The 23,439-nt window shown below is 40.4% G+C and overlaps 1 protein-coding gene across 1 annotated transcript in view; it reads right to left on the bottom strand.

Annotated features, from left to right (window-relative positions):
- The window catches only part of ELAPOR2 (endosome-lysosome associated apoptosis and autophagy regulator family member 2), a 211,565-nt gene extending 189,116 nt beyond the window's left edge, over positions 1-22,449 (bottom strand). The window contains exon 1 of the mRNA XM_004478108.5: positions 22,148-22,449. Coding sequence (XP_004478165.2) covers positions 22,148-22,336 — 189 coding nt within the window. The 5' untranslated portion in view covers positions 22,337-22,449. The remainder of the gene's footprint in view (positions 1-22,147) is intronic.
- Between the last annotated feature and the right edge of the window lie 990 nt (positions 22,450-23,439).

The following is a 23,439-nucleotide window of genomic DNA, read 5'->3' as shown; positions in this document are numbered from 1 at the left end:
GGCAAGAAAAAGAAATACTGGGGATCCAAATGGAAAGGAAGAAGTAAAACATTCCTTATTTTCAGATGACATGATCCTATAACAGAAAATGCTGGGAAGAAAACCACAACAAAGCTGCTAAAGCTAATAAAAGTGGCAGGGTACAAGATGAACACCCAAAAATCAGTACTGTTTCTACACGCTATTTTTTTTTTTTATTTTTAACACATTTTTAAATTAAAGTTAATAGATCACACAGAATGTTACATTAAAAAAATAAGAGGTTCTCATATAACCCACTCCCCACCCCCCACCCCCATCATTTTTGTAAATTGTACTTTTTTGAAAACACATATATCACAAAAAAATGTTACATTAAAAAAACCTAAGAGGCAGCAGACTTGGCCCAGTGGTTAGGGCATCCGTCTACCACATGGGAGGTCCACGATTCAAACCCCGGGCCTCCTTGACCTGTGTGGAGCTGGCCCATGCACAGTGCTAATGCGCGCAAGGAGTGCCCTGCCACACAGGGGTGTCCCCTGCATAGGGGAGTCCCACACGCAAGGAGTGCGCCCTGTAAGGAGAGCCACCCAGCACAAAAGAAAGTGCAGCCTGCTCAGAAATGGCACTGCTCACACGGAGAGCTGACACAACAAGATGACACAACAAAAAGAAACACAGATTCCCGTGCCGCTGACAACAACAGAAGCAGACAAAGAAGACATAGCAAACAGACACAGAGAACAGACAACTGGGGGTGGAGGGGAGAAAAATAAATAAATAAATCTTAAAAAAAAAAAGAGTTTCCCGTATATCCCCCACACTCCCACCCCACTCCTCCCACACCAACAACCTCCCCCATCACTGGGGCACACTCATCGCACTCAGCGAACACATTTTGGAGCACTGCTGCACCACACGGATAATAGTTTTTTATCCTGTAGTTCTCACTCTCTCCCAGGACATTCAGTGGGTTATGGCAGGGTATATAATGTTCAGCCTCTGACCCTGCAATATCATTTAGGACAACTCCAAGTCCCGAAAATGTCCCACTATTAATGAACAATCTGAAGAAGAAATCAAGAAAAAAAAATTCTATTTGTAATAGCAACTAAAAGAAAATCTAGGAATAAATCTAACCAAGGATATAAAGGACTGGACTACAAAACATTGCTTAAAGAAATCAAAGAAGACCTAAATAAATGGAAGGATATTCCATGTTCACAGACTGGAAGATTAAATATTGTTAAGATGTCAATTCTGCCCAAGTCCATTTATATATTCAACACAGTCCAATCAAAATTCCAACAATCTTAATTGCAGAAATGGAAAAGCCCATCATCAAATTCATATGTAAGGATAAGGGGCCCCAAATAGCCAAATCTATCTAGAAAAAGAAGAATTAAGTTGGAAGACTCACGTTTTCTAAAATTAAAACTTATTACAAAGCCACAGTTATCAAAACAGCATGGGACAGGAACAAGAAAACACATATAGAAAACCAGCAAGATGGCAGCAGAATAAGGAGCACCTAGAGTCAGCTCCTGCTACAGGGCAATTAGTAATCACCCAGAGCTATCTAAAGCACCTAATTGGGGCCTCCAAGAGACCAGAAAAGCATCCTACAATATCCTTGAAAGAATGGATGGAGGAGCTTGCCCATCTGCACAGAAGATTAGTAAGAAGAACATTACAAACCAAGAGGCCAGTGCCCATCCTCTACTGGAGGCACAAGCTGCCTCAGGAGCTATTCCACAGCTGGAATAGGAAGCTCCACAAAAATGGGAGGAACAGACAGTTGGACACCAACTTCAGCTACTGATGAGTAAGTTCAGTGGGCTAAAGCACAATCCTAAAAACAGCTAAATTTTGAACCTGTCCAAGTCAGAAAGAGGCTGGTAGCTGCCATCTTAACTCCATGCCTGGCATGAGGGGAAGCGGGACAGACTGAAAATCACAGTGTTGGTAGGGACCAGCTTCTTTCCATCCAGATCAAATTGCAGCTCTAACATAAGCCCAGCCACTTCTCTGGCAGAAAGGAAGATTGGCGGGACCTGCACCAGTCTCTCCAGTGATCATCCTACTTCGGCAGCACATGCGGCCCCAGGGGCTATTTTGTGGCCAGAATCGGAAGCTCCATATCCCAAAAACAGGGAAGAGACAGTTGGCCACCAATTTCAGTTACTGATTATTAAGTTCAGCTGACTAAAGTATAACCCAAAGAACAGCTAGTTTGCACTTGTCCATGTCAGAAAGTAGTCAGTAGTTGCCATTTTGACTCTGACCCCAGCATGAAGGGAAGCCAGGCTGACCAAAAATCACAGTGACAGTAAAGGCCAGTTTCTTTCACCCAGATTGGCCTGCAGGCCTAGCCTAGGCTTCAGCCCCATATCTGGCAGGGAGGAAGCTGGCGGACCCTGCAATCCTGATAAACATCCCACAAGCATATTTTAAATAAATGGAAAACATAATTATCAAATTTATTTGAAAGGGTAAGGGGTCCTGAATAGCCAAAAACATCTTAAAAAGGGAAAGCGAAGTAGGAGGACTCTCATTTCCAGACTTTAAATATTATCTAACTACAGTGGTAAAAACAGCATGGTACTGGCATAAAGACAGACACACAGACCAATGGAACTGAATTGAAGGTTCAGAAACAGACCCTCACTTGTCTGGTCAAGTGATTTTTTGACTAGCCTGTCAGACCCACCCTGCTTGGGCAGAGCAGTTCATTCAACAAATGGTGCCAAGGGAACTGAACATCCAGTTCTTTGGATATCCATAGACAAAAGAAGGAAAGAGAGCTGATATCTCCTACCTTATCCAAAAATTAACTCAAAATGGACCAAAAAACCTAAATATAAAAGCAAGAACCATAAAGCTTCTAGAAGAAAATGTAGGAAAATATCTTCATGACCTGGTGGTAGGTGGTGGATTCTTAAAGGAGGACTGAGATGGACTACTCTTGTTTAATGTATGTAGAAGTTTTAATTAGCTTTACTATAAAAGTATGGAAATGTACAGAGTAGATGGTAACACACTATAGTGAGTAACAGTTGATATAAATAGGGGTGTGCCTGAAAATGGTAGTCTAGGAATGTAAATGCCAATCGACAGAATGCTAGAGAATAATCTAGGGACCAGTAAACAAAGAGGCAGATGAGAATTGTGGTTGATGGTACAGATGCAAGAGTGTCCTTTGTGAGCTAAAGCAAATGTACATCACTATTGCAGAGGGTGAGAATGTGGAGAAGCATGGGAAAAATACAACTGGGGTGACCTAGGGACTGTGGTTAGCAGTAAAAATATAATATTCTTGCATTGATGCCAAAGATGTACTGTGTTGATAATGGGGGAGTATGGAAAATGTGTGCCAAATGCACACATGGACCTGGTAATAATCAGATGATATTATCTCATAATCTGTAACAAATGTTTCACCACAGGGTGCTGTGTTGGTAGCAGGATGTTGTTTGGGAATTCTGAACATGTGCATGATTGTTTTCTAAGTTTACAACTTCTGTCATAAAAATATATTTTAAAAATAATAAAAGTGTAGGTCGGGGGAATAATACGCCAAATATAAGGACTAAAATTAGTAGTAAGATTTTGACAATATTCTTTCATAATTTGTACAAATATCTCACAACAATGCAAGGTGTTGGTGGAGGGTTGATGTATAGGACCCATATATGATCTTATGCATGTTTGCTTTGTAAGTTCGCAACTTTTACTATACACTTATTGTTTATGTATGTACATGTATAAATTTTATAAAAATAACAATAATAGGATATGTTGGTGGAAAATACTTTGGTTAGTAGTAATATTTTGATGACGGTCTTTAATTATTAGTTAAAAATGTTTAACAACAATACAAGGTATTGGTGGTAGGGTAAGGTATGAGAGCCCTGCATGATATTATATGTGTTTGTTTTGTAAGTTCACAACTATTACTATAAACTATATTGTTTATGTATTTCATGTGTGAATGATACACTTCAATAAATGAAAAAACAAACATATAGACAAAGGCTATAGAAATGAGAGTTCAGAAATCAACCCTTATATGTTTGACCAACTGATTTTTTACAAAGTTGTAAAGACCACCAATTGGAAAAGAATATTCTCTTCAACTAACAGTGCTTGGAAAACTGGATATACAGTTGCAAAAGAATGAAGGTGGACCCCTACCTCATACCATATACAAAAATCAACTAACATGGAACAAACACCCAAATATGACAGCAGAAACTATAAAATGCCAGAAGAAAACATACGAAAGCATTTTATGAGTTGGTGTTAGACAATGGTTTCTTAGACTTTATATCCAAAGCAAAAGCAACAAAAGAAAAAATAGTTAAATGGGATCTCATCAAAATAAAAAACATTTGTATATCAAAGGACTTTATCACAAAAGTAAAGCAACAAACTATACAATAAGAGAAAATATTTGGAAACAACATATCTGATAAGGGTTTAATATCCAGAATAAATAAATAAATTCTTCACCTCAACAAAAAAGCAACCCAATTTAAAAATTGGCAGACTTGAATAGATATTTCTCTAAAGAAAATATACTAATGGCCAAAAAGGACATGAAAAGATGCTCACCATCATTAACCACTAGGGAAATGCAAATCAAAACCACAAAGAGATACCATTTCCCATTCTTGAGAATGGTTACTAATAAAAAAAAAAAAAACAGAAAATTAAAAATGTTGAAAGGGATATGGAGAAATGCAAACACATTCATTGCTGATCAGAATGTGAAATATTTCAGCTGCTGTAGAAGACAGTTTGACTGTTCCTCAGAAAATTATGTATAAAATTATCATATGACTTGGCAATCCCACTTCTAGTTATTTACCCAGAAGAATTGAAAGCAGGGAATCAAACAGGTATTTGTACACCAATGTTCCTAGAGGCCATTAATAACAACTGCCAAAAGATGGAAGCAACCCAAGGGTCTATCAATCAATGAATGAATAAACAAAATGTGATATACACACATGGCAGAAAATTATTCAGTTGTAAAAAGAAATGACATTCTGATTCACGAAACAACATGGATGAACCCTGAAGACATCATTTTGAGTGAAATAAGACAGAGACAAAAAGGCAAATGTTGTATAATCTCACTGATATCAAACTATTAGAATAATCAAACTCACAGAGTCAAAATCTAGAATACAGGTTACCAGGGGATGAGGTGGGTGTAGAGAACAGGAAACTAAGCTTAAAATACAGTTTCTACTTGGGAAGATGGAAATGTTTTGGTAATGGCTGGTGGTGATGGTAGCACCATGTTGCAAATTTAACAGCACTAAATTATAATTGAATGTAATTAAGGGGAGAAATTTTAGGTTGTATATATGTTGCTAGAATAAAAACTTTAAAAAAACTATCCATGCGACATCCCAATACAAACAGTGAACCCTAAGTTAAACAACAGACTTGTGGTTAGCAGTACAATCATAAAAAATGTGCTTTCATCAATTGTAACAAATGTTCCATGCCAATGCAAGATGTGGTATAAGGGAACCTTGACTTTTATGCATGATTTTTCTGTAAATCACAACTTCTCTAATGAAATAGAAGAAAAATTACTTAGGAATAAAGAGACTGTTAGTGAGTAATACAGAATGCCTAAAAAAATGCTGACACGAATGATGTCTTTAAATGTGAAGATAATTTTATAAAAATGACATCTTTTCCAAATAATTGAAGAGATTTAACAGAATTCAAGAGGAAATTCCAGTGAGATTTTAAAGAAATATCTCAAAATCATTCTGAAGTTAAATTAGACTAAATGTGTAAGAACAAATATTTGGGAAGGAAAAAAAATGAGACACATTATATAAAAACATACAATAAAACATAGTGTGCAGTCTTGGTACAAAAAAATCAATAAAAAAGTCAACAGTACAAAATAAATAGGTCAAAAATAGATAAATATTAGTGTATATATATTATAATATATATTATATATACAACAATAGAATATAAAGAAACTATACATACATACAATAGATGGTATAAAAAGAAAATGAATGGAGTAAGGATGAATTATGCAGTGTTAAAAATACTATTTGGAAAACTGGCTATTCTGAGAACAAATTCAGAGACTTACCTTATATCAAATAGTGAATAAAATTATAGATGAGTCAAATAAGTTTGGGAATAAGTTTACAGCATATGGTTAAATTTTTTTAAAAGCAGATTGTCAAACTAAGTGCAGAATATTTACATTTTGTAAAGACATGGGTATAATCAAAACGAAACATGCAAAGGACATTTGACATGTATAATAAAGGCAGCATACTGTGATGGTTAGGAGTATGAGCTCTGGGGCAAGCAACCCGGGCTCACAAGTAATGTAACTCTACTAGAAAGCAGTAGGACTGAGCTCATTAGCTTTTGGGGGAAGAGTAAGTTAATATTACACATGAAATGCACTTAAAACTGCATCTGACTATTTTTCTTATTATTTATTATCCTATTACAAATGCTAAGATGCTAAGAGTGGTATGTACATTTGGTGAGATTATGGGTGTTTTACTGCTTCAGTTTTTAAGAACACACATATATTGCTTTTAATTTTTAAAAGTGGCAAATGTAAAAAATGAAACCATAAAAAAATTAAAGACATTGATGTTAAGATTTACCTGCCTTTGGATAGGGAAGCATTTCTCTAGCATAAAGGCTTAGATATGTTTAAGCATCAATTATTATTTTGGTTCAACTTCTCCTAGCATGTATTATTTATATGCCTGATATTTATCAAATAGAATTCTGTATTAAACTTATACTTCAGTTGGTCAATTCTTTCAGTTTTCAATTTTAAGATGTTAGATTAAACACCAAAGGCCAATGCTTTATGTTTACATTGTGGCAATCTCAGAATAAAGTACTCGGTATGATAGTCTAAGAAAGAGTATATACTAGGACTAAAAAGCACCACAGATAATTTATCTTTCCATCTGTTACAGTAGGAACGTTTGAAACCTTGAGCAGTCATTGAGCTCCCTTCAAATCCACTATGATAACACAGGCACGGGTAGTAAACTCATGGTGTCTATAGATGTGACCTACCATCAGCAGACCCAAGCAGGAACCCTGCAAATTTCAGAGTACAAAGCAGCAGCTAATGGCTCCACAGAACACCTTCTTACACTTACCAAATTCTGCCTTCCTCTGCCTACTACCAATTGTAATCTTGTCGTCTAAATGAGCATCATACTTAATGCCTCTTATTCCTGACTGCATGAAATATATTTGAAGTTCACTATGCTATGTCTTCTACAAGTTAAACATCCTCTGTTACCTTGACCAATGCTCATGTGATATAATTTCTTAAATAATTCATTCTTCTAATTCACACCTCAAACCATGTCAAGGTCCCTCTTCAAATATCACATCTAAGTTGAATCACTGACTTAAAATGCCTACCTTTCAGGAGTCAAGTACTCTGTCCATATTACCAGATCTGTTAGTAGCCACATGACCTCTGTGGCTTCAAAGGAACTTTTAAGCAAGACCTCCCCATCCTATGCTTGAACATCTCATTTTCAGAATCTAAAAACAGTCTACTTTAAACCAATTGTATTTATTACCCATTATTCGAGGCTCTCAAAATCATTTTCAATCCCAGTTCTGCTTTTCAACTCATTAGGCATTCTTCCCAGCTTTCTAACTTTACAAAATTTGGTTAAGCTGCCTCAAAATCAAGATATCAGTTAAAGCAGTAGGGGGATTGAGTGTAGCTCAATGGTTGAGCACCTGCTTCTCATGTACAAGGTCCCAGGTTCAATCACTGGTACCTCCTAAAATAAAAAATAATTACTTTGAGCTTCTTTAGGGAGTGAATGTGGCTCAAGCAGTTGAATGCCTGCTTTCCACACAGGAGGTCCCGGGTTCAGTTTCTGGTGCCTCCTAACAAACAAAAAACAACCACAAGCGGCACGGGAGGTCTGCGATTCAAACCCCGGGCCTCCTTGACCTATGTGGAGCTGGCCCATGCGCAGTGCTGATGCGTGCAAGGAGTGTGTGCCACTCAGGGTGTCCCCCACATAGGGGAGCCCCACACACAAGTAGTGTGCCCCGTAAGAATTGCCGCCCAGCGCGAAAGAAAGTGCAGCCTGCCCAGGAATGGTGCCACCCACACGGAGAGCTGACACAACAAGATGATGCAGCAAAAAGAAACACAGATTCCCATGCCGCTGACAACAAAAGCGGACAAAGAAGGCGCAGCATATAGATACAGAGAACAGACAACCGGGGTGGGGAGGAAGGGGAGAAAAATAAATAAATAAATAAATAAATAAATCTTAGAAAAAAAAACCACAAACAATAAGCAAAACAAATTGGGGGGGGGGGGTGGAATTAACTTAAGGGAACTGATGTGGCTCAGCAATTCAGCACTTTCTTCCTACCTTCGAGGTCCTGGGTTCAATCCCCAGGCCCTGGTACCTCAATAAAAACAAAAATTTAGGAATAGTAAATATTATCAGGAAAGAGATTGGATATAGTCTTATAGTTTTTCAGGGCTGCTATGCAAAGTACCACAGATTGGTTGGGTAAACAACAGGAATTTATTGTCTCTCAGGTTTGGAGGCTAGAAGTCCAAAATCAAAGTATCAACAGGGCCATGCTTTCTCTGATGTCTGTACCATTCTGGTCGTGGCTTGCCAGCAATCCATAACTTAATTTCTGCTTCTGTCACATGAGCATCTCTCTCCTTCTCTGTGTCCTCCTGAGTATGCCCAAATTTCCTAAACTTATAAGGATTTCAGTTGTGTCAGATTAAAGCCCATCCTGATTCAGTTTGGCCTCACCTTAACTGATAGAATCTTCAAAGATCCTAGTTACAAATGAGTTCATTTTCACAGGACTGAGGGTTGGGACTTGAATATGTCTTTCTGGAGCACATGATTCAATCCATAAAAGTTACTAAGCCCAAAGGTATTATACTGGAGACATTTATCCAGCATACCATCAGGTCCTTAAATTAATAACCTTGGTGTACATTTGTTCAAATATACAAGAATCTGCTAGCTGTACCACCATTTAGCATATTTAGCATATACTTGTCCACAAGGATATGACAATTCAGATGATTTGCTGAACATCAAGAATCACGCCATCTATGTCATACACCAGAATGCTGGTCTCCTAACCCCATCAACCCACAGTCAGTCTCTGTGGTAACACTCTTTATGGGCTGTGCTTTCTTAGTTTCATTCTCAACACTTCTCACCCTGTTTGCTTCTTAAATGCTGGTCTTTCCCTACACACTCTCCTTAGCATACTGCTGTGGCTATAAATACTCAGAGCCCAGGAGGCAGTTTGATATTACTTACAAATTCCAAATATATATATTAGATTATGTTTGTAAACTGGTCTGTTCCCCTGGGGGTGATGCCCTTTGATTGTTTTAGATTCAGCTGAGGTGTCTTTGATCAAATTATGTTATGGTTACAGCTTTCATTAGACCACGTCATTAGGGGCATGCAGGGTCAAGTCCCCTACCCCCTTGGTGGCTGATAAAACAGACCCTCACATGAAAGTAGATACATAGAGAAGCAGAAACAGAAAAGGAGAGAGAGAAAGCTCCATTAGACATGGCAGAGGCCGGGGAAGAGAGATGAGCCTGATAGTCTACAGCTGACTTGTGAAATGAGCAGAGCAACTGAGCCCGGAAAGAAACAAGCCCCAGGAAGACAGACAAGCACTATACCTGCCTACAGGTGAGATCAGAAGGAGCTGGGACCACGGAGCCTTAAGAAGAAGGAAGGCTGAACCCTCACATACATCGTCCACCATCTTGCTCCAACACATGGCAAATGACTTTGGGTGAGCAAGTACCTCTTATGGTACCTTGAGTTGGACTGTTTAGGGCTTTGTGACTGTAAGCTTCTAACCCAAATAAATACCCTTTACAAAAGCCAACAGATATCTGGTACTTTGCATCAGCACCCCTTTTGGCTGACGAATATACCTCATTAATACCAATGGCTTCAATTACCATGTATGTATTCATGGCTCCAAAATTGTCTCTCAGCTACAATTCCATACATCTAACTGTCTCCAGGAGATCAATGCTTGGATGTCCCTCAGGCTCCTTAAACTCAGGTGTCCAATATTGGACTCATCCTCATCTCCCCAGCTGCCTTTTCCCTCTGAATTCTCAATCTCAATAAAAAGCAATAGTATCTACCCAGCCCCTCCAGGAGAAACCTAGAAGTTACTAGAGGCTACTGCCTCTACTTCAGTCACCAATTCCTGAAAATAGGATCTCTTTAATAGCTGTCAAATCCATCGCCTCCCTCCCCCTTCATTTTCTAAGCTCTGTTTTATTTCTCCCTGTGAGAGAGGTCTTCCTGTCTCCAATCTGATACTCCTTTTATCTTTCTCCACTAGCAAACAGAACAATCTTTCTAATCTGTCAATGGATCCCCATAGCTTTCCTCACCAGGCTCTCTGTCTCTGCCTTCATAATCTGGTCATCTGCCACTCCTAAATATGTGCCCTTCAGTGTATCCCTGAAATGGTCAAATTATTTCATTCCTCTGTGCCACTGCACATGCTATATTCTTTGAGATATGTTCGACTCTATACAGCCTATAAAGCACTTACAGAAATCTTCCTAGTGTCAGCTCAAACATCACTTCTTCTGAGACCACGGCTCCTGAGTCTGATTTAATTTCCCCTTCTCTGTGCTTTTATATACCCTGTGCAAGTCTCCATCACAGCACTTAAGCCATCTGTATTACAGTCAATACAGTAAGTCACATACTTATGAGTTTCCCTATGGGAGAAATATGTGATAGGAACTCATCAAATAACAGATGAACAAATAGAGACATGAATAGCCACAGAAAAAGAAGTAACAGATAATGAAGTAGCATTCTCCTGAAATGTCAAAAAGACATTCTTAAAACAAAAAAAAAGTCAATCCCAGCCTAAGAATTCTTGATGACATGGCAGTTGCTTCAAGATTTTTTTCTCAAACACATGAATAGGCTTCATATATTGTAAGAATTTAATAAGGTATTATGTACCAAATACCAAATAAAGTAAAATTTACTCCTTTGTGATATAAGAGAAGGAATTCCATAAGCGTTTTTGTCTAAATACTTGCATTCTCTCAAAATATAAATCAAATTATAAAGTCTCTCAAATGATAAATCTCTCATATTTACTCAAAACACATAAACAGGAAAAAACCTAGGGAATTATATTTTCAATATGTATAATATGCTATACTTACTATAGTAAGAGCTCGCATATGTAAGAAAAACAATAGTCTAAAGCATAAATGAAAACACCTCAACAGAAAATTCACAAATGGCAAAATATTAAGTTAGTAACATGAAAAATTGGCCCACATCAGCAATCAATGAAATATAAATTACAGGGAAACGGACTTTGGCCCACTGGTTAGGGCGTCCGTCTACCACATGGGAGGCCCGCGGTTCAAGCCCCGGGCCTCCCTGACCCGTGTGGAGCTGGCCCATGCGCAGTGCTGATGCGCGCAAGGAGTGCCGTGCCACACAGGGGTGTCCCCCGCATAGGGGAGCCCCACGCGAAAGGAGTGCACCCATAAGGAGAGCCGCCCAGCACGAAGGAGGGAGCAGCCTGCCGAGGAATGGCGCCGCCCACACTTCCCGTGCAGCTGACGACAACAGAAGCGGACAAAGAAACAAGACGCAGCAAATAGACACAGAAAACAGACAACCGGGGTAGGGGAGGGGAATTAAATAAATAAAAATAAATCTAAAAAAAAAAAAAAAAGAAATATAAATTACAATGAGATAGTGTTTTTCACTATCAAATTAGTAATTATTAATAAATAACAATTTTCAAAGTTTACCAAGGTATAGTTCATATCCTTCAACCTAAGATTTCTGGTGCAAGTAATTTATTTAATGAAATAATTAGAAATTCAGCCAATGTTTTGCACTATTGTTTATTATAACATTTATACTACAAAGCGCTAAAAACAAACTAAATGCCCCTAATTAAATTTACTTATTAATTCAACATGCATTTATTGAGCATCACTATGTGCCAAGCACTGTTTGAGGTGCTAGGGATATACTAATTTTTTAAAAAAAGGGAGAGGAAAAAATCTTGTCTTTATGGAGCTTACAATGTATTTGGTGGAGTCATACATACAAAATAATTAAAATATATATTATGATAGATGCTGAAAAGTGCTATAGAGAAAATTAAAAGCATGAAACATAGATGGAAAGGAGGGGGTAGCAATTTTAAATAAGTTATAAGGGAAGGCCTTGCTGAGAAAATGACAATTCAATAGAAAGCTGAAGGACATGAGAAAGAAAGCCAAGCAAATACCTGAAAGAAGTGTTCCAGGCAGAGAGAAGAGCTATATGGATGCCATGAAGAAGGAGTCTGCATAACATATTCTGGCTAAAGCAGAATGGAAAATGAGAATTACAAGAGATGATATCACAGGCTTAAGGGGGAGGGGGGACGGAGAGTACAGATCGCATTGGACCTTGTAGTTCTCCATCAGAGCTTTGGTTCTCGTTCTAAGTGAAGTCTTAGAAGGATTTAGAGCAGAAGAATGACAGTTTTTGATTCATGTTTTAATGTGATCTTTCTGACTGCTCTGAGATTTCAAACTAATGGAGATCAAGATGGAAAGTTAGAGCAATAATCCAGACAAGAGGCAAGATAGGATGGTGGCATGGTCCAGGCAGATAGAGGTAAAGTGGTCTTAGTTTTCCAGAGCTGCTATGACAAATACCACACAATGGGTTACCTTAAACAACAGCAATTATTGGCTCATGACTTTGAGGCTAGAAGTCCAAAATCAAGGCAACAACAGAGCAACGCTTTCTCGCAAAAGTGCGATGTTCCAGTGCAGACTACAGGCAACCCTTGGGTTTTTTTTATTTTATTTTTTGACTTGTATCCCTGCCTGTGTCACATGGCAACATCTTTTTTCTGATCCAAGTTCTGTTGACTTCCTCCCCTGGTTTTCTACTTTACAAGGTTTCTAAGTATTTGGGGTTAAGACCCACCCTGGTTCAGTTTGCCACAATGTAAATAAAAATGACATCCTCAAAGGGTTCTAATTGCAATGCATTCACACCCATAGGAATGTGGATTAAGATTAAAGGCATGTCTAAACTGGGGTACCTAATTAAATCTACCACACCCTGACTCCAGCTATACTGAAGCAGAGACAAGAGGGTTTGCTGATAGATTGCACGTGGGATGTGGAGACACCAAAGTTTTAGGCATGAGCAACTGGAAGGATGGGAATGCATTGAGTGAAATGGGAAAGATAACAGAAGGAGTAGCTGTGGGGCAAGTGTGAAAAGCTGAATTTGGGTCATGTCAGGTTGAGGAACCTATCCAAGAGGCAATGTCAAGGCTATGCTTTTTGGGCATCCAGGTGACTGGTCCACACAGGAGATGTAAATTTGGGAGCTGTCCACATAGAGATGTATTTAAAGCCAAGAGCATGAGGACAGACAGAAGAGATAGGAGGGCCAAGGATTAAGCCCTGGAACACGCCAGTAAAAGAGGTAAGGAAGATGGACTAAGAAGGATCACAGTGGGGTAGAAAGAAAACCAGGAAAGTGTGGTGTGCTAGAGGCCAAGTCAAAGATTCAGTGTTGACAGAGCAATCAACTGGGCCCAATATTTCTAATAAATCAGGTAAAGATGAGGAATGACAGCTAGATTTAGCAAAAATGAGGACACTATTGACCTAGGAAAGACATTTTTCAGTGAAATGGTGAGGCTCATAAGTAAACAATGGTGGGCATTTAAATGATGTTACATTTTACACTACATTGCATATTAGCATATTTTATACATAAAAAACAAAAAATATGTATAAAGAGGTGTTAAAATCATTTTGAAATGTTTATAACAAGAGAGGAAAAGGTAAAACTTCAACATCCAATATGAGCTCACTCATGGGGCTGAAAAAGGAAAAACAGATAGATAAATATACTAAAACATTAATACTGGATATCCCCAAACAGAAGGATTAGAGTCAACACTTCTTTCTTATACCTTCCTTTTCTTTACAATATTTTCAAAATGCACAACTTCCATAATTAGAAAAAACACTTTTATAAGACACTTTTGCAAGTAAAGTTTTCCTTTACCACATCCAGTCCTTTTGCACTTCAGTCCCTTAGAAAGAGTTCTTCACTTGTATGAAAATAACGAACATTGCCATTGAATTAAAATTTACAAAGCACTTCCAAATGCATTAGCTTAATCCTCACAGCAACTCTGATTTGGATAAAGCAGGTGTTACTATCTTTCATTTTCAGACAAAGACAGATTCAAAAAGGTTGATTTGTTCAAGGTCACCTAAACCAGTAGCAGGGCTCAGATTTTTTAAAGTTCTTTGACTACCGTTCATATTACTTGTACTATAACAAGAAGATGCTTTGCAGGTGGAACAAAACATAAACATTCCCCATAAATAGCAAACACTGGAAAATATTTACCAAGAAAGCTGGCCATAATCTCTTAATATTACCATGTTTTTCTACTCCAAAGTCTATCTCAGATAGAGGTACTTATTAATTTCCACATTTGTCTCTTCTATCAGGCTATGAGCTCCTCGAGAGAGATACTAATATCCTCTTCATCCTGTTTTATCACCAGCATCTTTCACAGTACCTGGTGTTTAGAAGATAATCGAGAAATGCTTGCTGATGCACGTCATGCTAATGGGAAGATCTCAAGCTCCATTTGATGTGATTATTTTAGGAGTTTCTAAGATGCCCTGCAGAAGCAGGAAGCAGCTAGTCTAACACTTTTAGTAATTTTAGCAATGAAACAAGTCCCATTGTTTCAAGCAACTTAACTGAATTCCTTTCTTTATTCCTAGAATCATTCTCACACTTAAGTGTGCATCCTAATTCGCTCAAAGGACCGACTGTAACAGAGATAGCTGGGCCTCAACCTCAGAGTTTCTGATTCTACAGAACGCATGAGGCTCAAGAACTTGCATTTCCAACAAGTTCCTAGGTGATGCTGACACTACTGGTCCCAGGGCCACACTTTGAGAATCACTGATCTGAATAAAAGAATCAACAAAAGTTTAGAATTGAATAAGGGTAATATATGGTATCTTAAACTCCAGAGCTGCAGCTGAGTTGAGAATAAACTTCTGAATATTCTGATCACCAGGTTTTTATTTCAGATCTTTAAATCTGGTACACCTGAGAGGATTAAATGCACTATGAAGATCAATTCTTTTTTATAACTGAAAAAGTAGAAGCCACCCACTTTGCTATATTTTTAAGGCAGTGATTAGTACTCCCAAAGAAGAGAACCTACATCTTATGCAATTTAAAAACACCAAGGTGCCTTAAACAAAAAGATATTTAGTCACTGTTTACTGAATAATGATGCAATTCTTGCTCTCAACAAGCATATCATATACACATGGGGAGAAACTAAGTATGTGTGTGCAGAGCCTCTGGTAAGGCATATGACATCTTGGTGTGATTTAGAACATGAGGCCTCTTCTGGGCATATGAACTGGAAAAAGGTACCCCTTCCTCCCGATGGATGCAGACCTCTGCCAGGGCAGACAGCTGGACATACTGAGCACCTGATGAATTCTAGCTGTTAACTGCCCCCTCAACTGGGATGCATGGGACACAACTCACCCAACCACACAGGACAGTCCTGTGTGTGTAAAACATGTATAGGACAGCATACGTGTGCCAGAGAGCAAACAATAAGCTGGCACTAGAAATTCAGAGAAGAGAAAGGATCCTTTATCAGTAGCAGTCCAGTAAGGTTAAGAAATTATCTTTCTGGGAAGCATATTTGGCCCAACGGATAGGGCGTCCACCTACCACATGGGAGGTCCAAGGTTCAAACCCCAGGCCTCCTTGACCCGTGTGGAGCTGGCCCACACACAGTGCTGATGCACGCAAGGAGTGCCGTGCCATGCAGGGGTGTCCCCCGGGTAGTGGAGCACCATGCGCCAAGGAGTGCACCCCATAAGGAGAGCCACCCAGAGCAAAAAAAGTGCAACCTGCCCAAGAATAGTGCCACACACACGGAGAGCTGACACAACAAGATGATGCAACAAAAAAAAACAAGACACAGATTCTGGGCGCCGCTGACAAGAAAACAAGTAGACACAGAAGAGCACACAGCAAATGGACAGAGAGAGCAGACAACTGGGGGTAGGGGGGGAAGGGGCGGGGAAGGGAAGGGAAATAAATCTTAAAAAAAGAAAAGGATCTTTCTTCCTCTGCCTAAGATGTTCTATCACTACCATCTATGTCCATCACCCAACAAATTTCTACTCACCCTTTGGTCTTAGCTTAATTGTCCTTTCCTCAGGAATCTCTCCCCTTCCTATAGGACATGTTATTAGGATAACTACACAATCTCACTGGACATCAACATTTTCCATCATAGTACATACTGATAATGAAATTATAAGATGTATGGTTTTGTTTTGAATCTTCTCTGACTATATTATAAAGCCCCATGTAGGCAGGGACGAAATGTTTAGTTCATCATTTTACTACCAGTACCTGGTACATAAATATACAATAACTATGCATTGAATACTGAAATATATAATTTAGGTTAAGAAATGTAAAAGGGTAAGAGAATTGTTCTTAGTCTCTACAAGGGGAAGAAAAAGGCAACCAAAATCTGATGGGGTGCTTTCTGACAATAGTTACTATAAGATCCAAGGCACTGTTAAAGAATACACTATGGTAGAAAAATGTGCCACTCTATACTGTGCTCTGCTATTTCTATCCTTTGACACTTCACAGATCTGTCAACTCTTAGTTTTACATTGTAAATATTGATGGTGTGAATACTTGCTCACATTTGCCTAAAACATGAAAAATGGTTCTGAGCGTAAGAACTTGAAATGGAAAATTCACCTCCACAGACATAACAGGCAAGATTAATTATGTTAACTGCTTGAAAACAGAAGCTGAGTCCCAACTCCTTCAATGACAGTGTAATTTTCTATCCCTGGCATCTCCATTCAAACCCATGACCTTCAGAGACTTCATGCCCAAAGGATATTTCTCAGCTGTTCCCTTCAAAATCTGAGGCAGAAGGTACAGCCACTTACAAGTCTTCTGATTTATTAGAGCGTGGAAGACACAAGAGTTTACCAAATCTAGGGAGTCTGTGTTACAAAATTCTACATTCTATCACCATTGCCTCAATCTCAGTTAATAATCCACCCATCCCACCACTCCACAGAAACCATTCTAGCATTGATCACCAAGGGCCTAATTGACAAATCTAATCTTTTGTTTGTCTTCATTTCATTTGTATTGCTTTGGAAAAGTGACACCACAATGAACAACCCCATTATTTTTAAAAGGCTTTTCTCCTTTTTCATATAACTCCATACTGTTTCATTTCTCCTATACTTAAAATAACTGATGTATCTTCTTTGTTCAGTTCTTTACGCCTGCCTCCCTCGAATGTTGGTGAAATCCAAGTCCTATCTTTGACCCTCTTTATTTTCACTACCTGGATGATCTCATCCACTTCAGCAGTGAGCCATCCTTTTATTCTAGGGACTCCTAAACTCTCTTGCCTGCCCTGATCATGCCCTTGGGACACAGGGCCTGATTATCTACCTACATGCCTACTGACCAATTCAAAGTCAATCTCTCCAGAACCAAACTCACTATCTCATTTTCCTCACATTCCCGCTTATGGAGGTTAAATGTTCCAACTTCTAATCAAGTCAGACCCTTTCATTCCCTCATATGGCCCTTCCATATTCATTTACTAAAAATTCTCTCTTCTAACATGGTGCCCTCTTTTCCGTCTTCACTCCTATTCCTTAATTGGGGCTATTCCTATTCCTTAATTGGGGTTGTCATCCTGGACTATTACAATAGCATCCTAACAGGATTCACTTCCTTCTATTCTCCACCCTTTTTATGTAGCCTCTATTTTGTTGCCAGACAAAAGCATATTTATTACTCCTGGTTTTTTTCCATGTTGCCATTGCTCCTCATCACCCCCAAATGCTACCTTGCCTGTCAGGCTCATTCCTCACAAAGCTCCTCAATATACCCTATACTCCAATTATAACAAATTGTAACACAATGCTGTTTTGTGTTTCTGCCTTTTTCCAAACTGCACTTTATACCTAAAATGTCTTCTGCCCACCCTATATCCAACTCTTCCCTCCACTCACATCTCAATGCTACTCTGGTTGGCAAATTCGCAATCATCTTTTATGGCTCACCCACTTCCTCTATAGACCTTTTCTGATCCTCCCCAGCAGATTTTACTGCCTCTTTCTTCTCTCATGCCACCAAATCACTTATTGCAATTGTTTGTTTGCATATCTATCTCATCCTTACCCAATTAGATTATATCAGTTTATCTGTAACTCCATCTGACATTTTATGTGGCACATAATATAAACTTAATAAATGTTTGTGGAATAAAAACTGCGGGCCAAAAAACAAAACTCATCATTGAATAAAGATTCAGAAACCAGTAAATTCTCATTATGCAGGATTTTACAACAGAGAACTAAGAATCAAGCTCTTTAGTGATTTAACTTGCCAAATTTAAATAATGCACACATAATCCACTTAGTTCTGTTCTTTTTACTCTCATGCACTCTATCTTTTAATACCTTACTCCAACTCTGAATCATCTACTGGCCTTTTCTTTTTTTCCTCTGGCTGCCCCATTTAGTCCAATTACTAAATGAGTCAAAAATTCCATTCCAATTCTTGGGCAGACTTATCCAATGAACCTCTGAAGTCTCACTGTAGACTTTTCCTGAAAAATCAGTATCTAGGTCTTAGTATTCTAGCAATAATCAACTCATATTTACATCCATTTTTCTCTTAAACTTATATTAGTTTCATCATATCTTCACAATAAAGATAAGTAGGTCAGTTTTTATTACTATCATTTTACAAGCAAAAAACTGATGCCAAGAAACACATCCAACACTTAACTTAGCCTTTATAAATTCCCCATACAAAAGCCTGAGGAATATTTAACTCTGTGCTGATGTCCAATCTTCCTTTTTTTAATTTAGACACCATTTACCAAAGTCACATCCTATTCATGGAAATCAACCTTGTCCATCTGCTGACATGTTGGCTTTACTTTTATTTCTGTCCTCCAGAACTGTGGCCTTCCTGTTTGTGCTTCTGCTTCCACCCTGCTGATGTGATCACCAGCTGAACATTACAAAGCAATCATTAGTCTCCCTTCTTTGACTACATAATCCAAAGATTTTGACAAAACAAGCTGTATTTTATGAGTCCAATCCTCTGCAAAAATCTAAGTGAAACTTTTACCTATACCCCAGTTTTCTTTCTGAAGGGCCTTCTTTCTAAACTCAGGCAACCATAATTAGACTACTCCTATGTCAATTATCTGTACTTCTCTTCCTTTTTCTCTCATTGCTTTCCTCTAAGTCAAGGTAAGGAAAATAAAAGCCAGTAGGGGAGCCAGTATAGCTCACTGGTTGAGCACTTGTTTCCCATATACAGGGTCCCAAGTTCCATCCCTGGTACTACCTTAAAAAAAAAAAAAAGGTCTATGAAACTTAGCTAAACATGACTATTTCTATAAAAATCCTGATAAATGAGGGTGAAACTCAAACAACTGGGGGTATGAGGTTAAGGGTTACCTAAGGATTTCATGTTACCACACTCTTCAACTTTCTTTCACATTATGAAGGGTCGGCTTTAGTTTCCAGCCTCAGATCCCCTCATTTTACCTGCTCTCATTCCCCTTCCCTGTACATCGTGCTGTACTTTACTTGTGACGTTCACCTCTTCACGTGTTAATAAAGAAGAGTAGAAAGAGAACCAGCAGGAGCAGACCCAGAATAGTCATTGTCTGCATCTGCTCAGGCGTTTGACCCACAGTACCTTAGCTATTTCTCAGAGGAAGGGGCTAAACCTAAAGCACAAGCAGGCCTTGACCCCCAAAGCCTGGGAAATATCTGCCCTTCCAGATTTCCCCTTAAAAACATCAAAGAGAGACAATGATCAATTCTATAAATTAGTTCGGCTATTTAGACCCAATGCCAAGGAGCAGATTCATTCCCTGGGGAGGCCACTTGGCCTCTCCTATTCCAAAGGAACCTCTAACGCCCAGTCAATCATCTTACAACTGTTTGTCAGTCATCAGGAAGAATAGAAACGGATCTATGTATCACCACTTCTAAAAATGCAACTAGACACAGCAGGCTCGGTAGCATCTTTCTATATATTTTATTTATTCCCATTTTCAGAGGGAAAAAATCAAACTTTAATACTCAAGGGATTGAATCACATGCAATTTCCAAAACCCATGCAATAAGGAGCTGGGATTAATTGAACACAGTCATCCTGAACCTTCTGCTGTCATCTCCCCAATGATGATGTCATCTTCCCTCCTTTCAATGTTTTTATCTTAGGTTGCAGACTCTTAGTCTGTTCTCTCTAGGCATGTATGTGTAGAACATGTGCTCATTTAACAGAACAGTCTAGTAGTTGTGACCCAAAACATCATCCCCACCCCTGCCGTCCCTGACCATCAGCCATTTCATTCAGCCCATTCAACAAGCAAATTCTTCATCTCTAAGAAGTAGTGCTACAAGAGACTTCAGACTTTCACACTTTAGAAAGGAAATACACTCTGCCTATTTGGGTTGGGGGAGCTAGAGGAATGGTTTAAGGTTTGTCCTGTCACAACTATTCAATCTGAAGATGGCCAAGAAGCAGCTTTCTGTGGAAACCTGGAATGGATTATTCTCAGATGATGGGTAAAAATGGAGAATACTGATTAAATAACTAATTATACTCATAAGCTTTGAAATTAAACACAGCTGTTTGCTGAGTGCCTCCCCTGATTTCCCCAACTACAGCACTGCTGTGTTCACACACACACGCCTTTGGTCTTTTTCCCTTTCATTTCAGTCTGTCCTGGGACTACGGGAGAGGAAGATGAAAATCCATGCTGATGTTTAGAACTCCGATACACTATATAATTTAAGCCCAGGTAAAATTCAAAAGTTAAAGCAATACTCATAAAGGGACAGAATCTGGCCTTTCTTCCCAGAGGAGATACTGGCTAATCTATTTTTGCTGTAGAAATTAAAATGACCAATCACTCTGACTCACAGCAATCTTCCTAAAAACAGCATCTACTCCTCCAATCCCCTCCAATATAATGACTCAAAGTAGGTCACAAATGTTGTTTCCTTCCCCTCATTGATTTTCATTAAGAGGATGCACTTTCTGGAACACTAAGGGAAAGATAAACACCCAATACAAGTACCAATGACATCCCCTGTAAATTCTTGGCACAAAAAGTCCTGCTGCCCTGAAAGCAGGAGAAAAACTCATAATCCATAATTTATCCTTCTTGGCTGTAAACCAACATTAATCTCAAACGAAGAAATACACCGTGGCAAGGGCTTTGGCCAGGTGATTAAGCACCTCCCAAAAGGGACATAGTCACTCTGTCTTTTTTCATTTTCCAGATCACCAACCTGCCTCTTCCCTAAGTACACACTGTTTTTTTTGCCTTCCTAATTCATATTCACAAATTGCCACAAGAATACCAAGTGACACCACACACTGGTTTAGCAAACTCCCAGGGCTTACCAGGAAGCCTAGTGCAGGGGAGTGGAAAGAAAGGAGTTGTAGAGAAGAGCAAGTGGAGAAAGTGAGGAGGAAGCTGGGGGCAGGTAGCGGGAAACACTCTTGGGTTAGTATCTAGCTCTTTGGACCAAGAGCTCTCAGGAAAAACTGTGGTGAGATGGTTTTCTAATCCCACCGTCGGGGTTTCCTTCAGTCTCCTCCCCTTGCTGAAATTTCTCCCTCAGCCTCAGGACATCGAGCTTGACACTCCAAAGAGGACGCCGCAAAGTCCTCCAGAACCCCCAAAACACACGCGCGCGAACAGAAAGCATCACCCGAGAGACAGCAAAGCCACACATTCTCGCGTGGCCGGCCACCCGGGGCGGGCAACTTCACCGCTCGAAACAAACCAAAGTCCCTATCCTGCACGGCAGAAAGAAGGTGAGGGCCAACGACGAGAAATAAACAGGCACCACGCTCGCCCTCGCCCTCGCCCTCGCCCTCCCCCCGCCCGCCCAACTCCAGGTGAAGGACCAGGTGCAGCTCACCTCCCGGCAAGGAGGAAGCGGGCGGCCGGAGGAGGACGGCAGGTCCCCCGCCCAGGCGGCCTGACAGCCGGCGAGCGCCCAGCAGCAGATCCAGGCGGAGCTCCAGGGCGCCGAGCGCCCGCCGCGGGGAGCCCCGGCCCGCCGCCCCCGGCCCCTGCCGCGCGTCGGCCCCGGGGCGAGGAGCAGCATCTCGGCCCACTGCGGCCGGCGGGCGGCAGGAAGACAGCCTCCTCGGGTGGGGCCGCGGCGCCGCCTCCGGGGCTGCAGGGGCTGCGCGCTCCGCTCGCCGCTCGCCGCCCCGCGCCCGCAGCTCGGCTGCGCTCGCGGCCCGGGCAGCCGGCGCCGGTGCTCCCGTCACGCCGGAGGGAGGGCTCGCGGGCCGCGGGCGCGGCGCGGGGGCGGGACGCGGGGCGGGGACACGGGGAGTCGGGGAGTCGGGGAGCAGGTGGCGCGGGTGGGGACTGAGGCCCAGCCGAGCTCGTCCAGGGGGCTGCGCCGCGGGCGGGGGCCTCGCTACGCGTCAGGAGCCGCGTTAGGCCGCGTCCCTCCGCGATGTCCCCTTTCCTCGTGGCCGGGCGGCCCACCAGGAGGGGCGCTCCAGGGTTGAACCCGCAGCACACACCGGACACCGTTTCCCCGGCATCCCGCACCACGCACAAACACACAGATGCAAGCTAGGAGCATCCCTTCCTAAGGGTCCAGGTTCTAGCGTCAGATCTCATTTCTGGATTAGTATTTGCGTGAAATGGAGACAACAGAGGGGGCTAAGGTAGAGATGCAATTTGTGATTAAGTATTCTCACCTTTTACTAAAAATAATAACATTTCCTACTTCCATCGGGTTGTAAATATTAAATGAGTTGATAACCCAATAAGCACTTAGAAGAGCTCCTGGCACGCAGTAGGTGTTGGTAGTAGTAGTAACAGTAATTATTGCTGCTGTTCATCTTATTTCAAGGGGATGTGTAACCTTGGGCAAGTAAACTCTTGTTTCTGTGGGAAGCAGTTTCCGCCTCTTTAAAATGACTGATATGGTCTTTTTTTTTTTTCCTTTCATTCGCATATACTAAAGTAGGTGTTGGGGACCAAGTGGTGACCAAGGTAGATTTGATGCCTTCTTCGGGGTTAGGGATATCAAGGGTCCATTCTTGGTCTCAAATTCTGTGTTCTCCTATTGGTCAATAGGAACACACTAATTTCTAATTGAGTGCCTAGAGAAATCTACCTGGAAGATATAAAATAAGTTGACCTGAATGTATCTGTGGCACTGCCTATAGTGTCCTTTAAATAAAT

This window comes from Dasypus novemcinctus, chromosome 5 (genome assembly GCF_030445035.2).
Source record: "Dasypus novemcinctus isolate mDasNov1 chromosome 5, mDasNov1.1.hap2, whole genome shotgun sequence".
In the NCBI taxonomy this organism is placed as follows: domain Eukaryota; kingdom Metazoa; phylum Chordata; class Mammalia; order Cingulata; family Dasypodidae; genus Dasypus; species Dasypus novemcinctus.
Note: the sequence above shows the minus strand (reverse complement) of the source record. Positions and strands in the feature narration are given on the sequence as shown.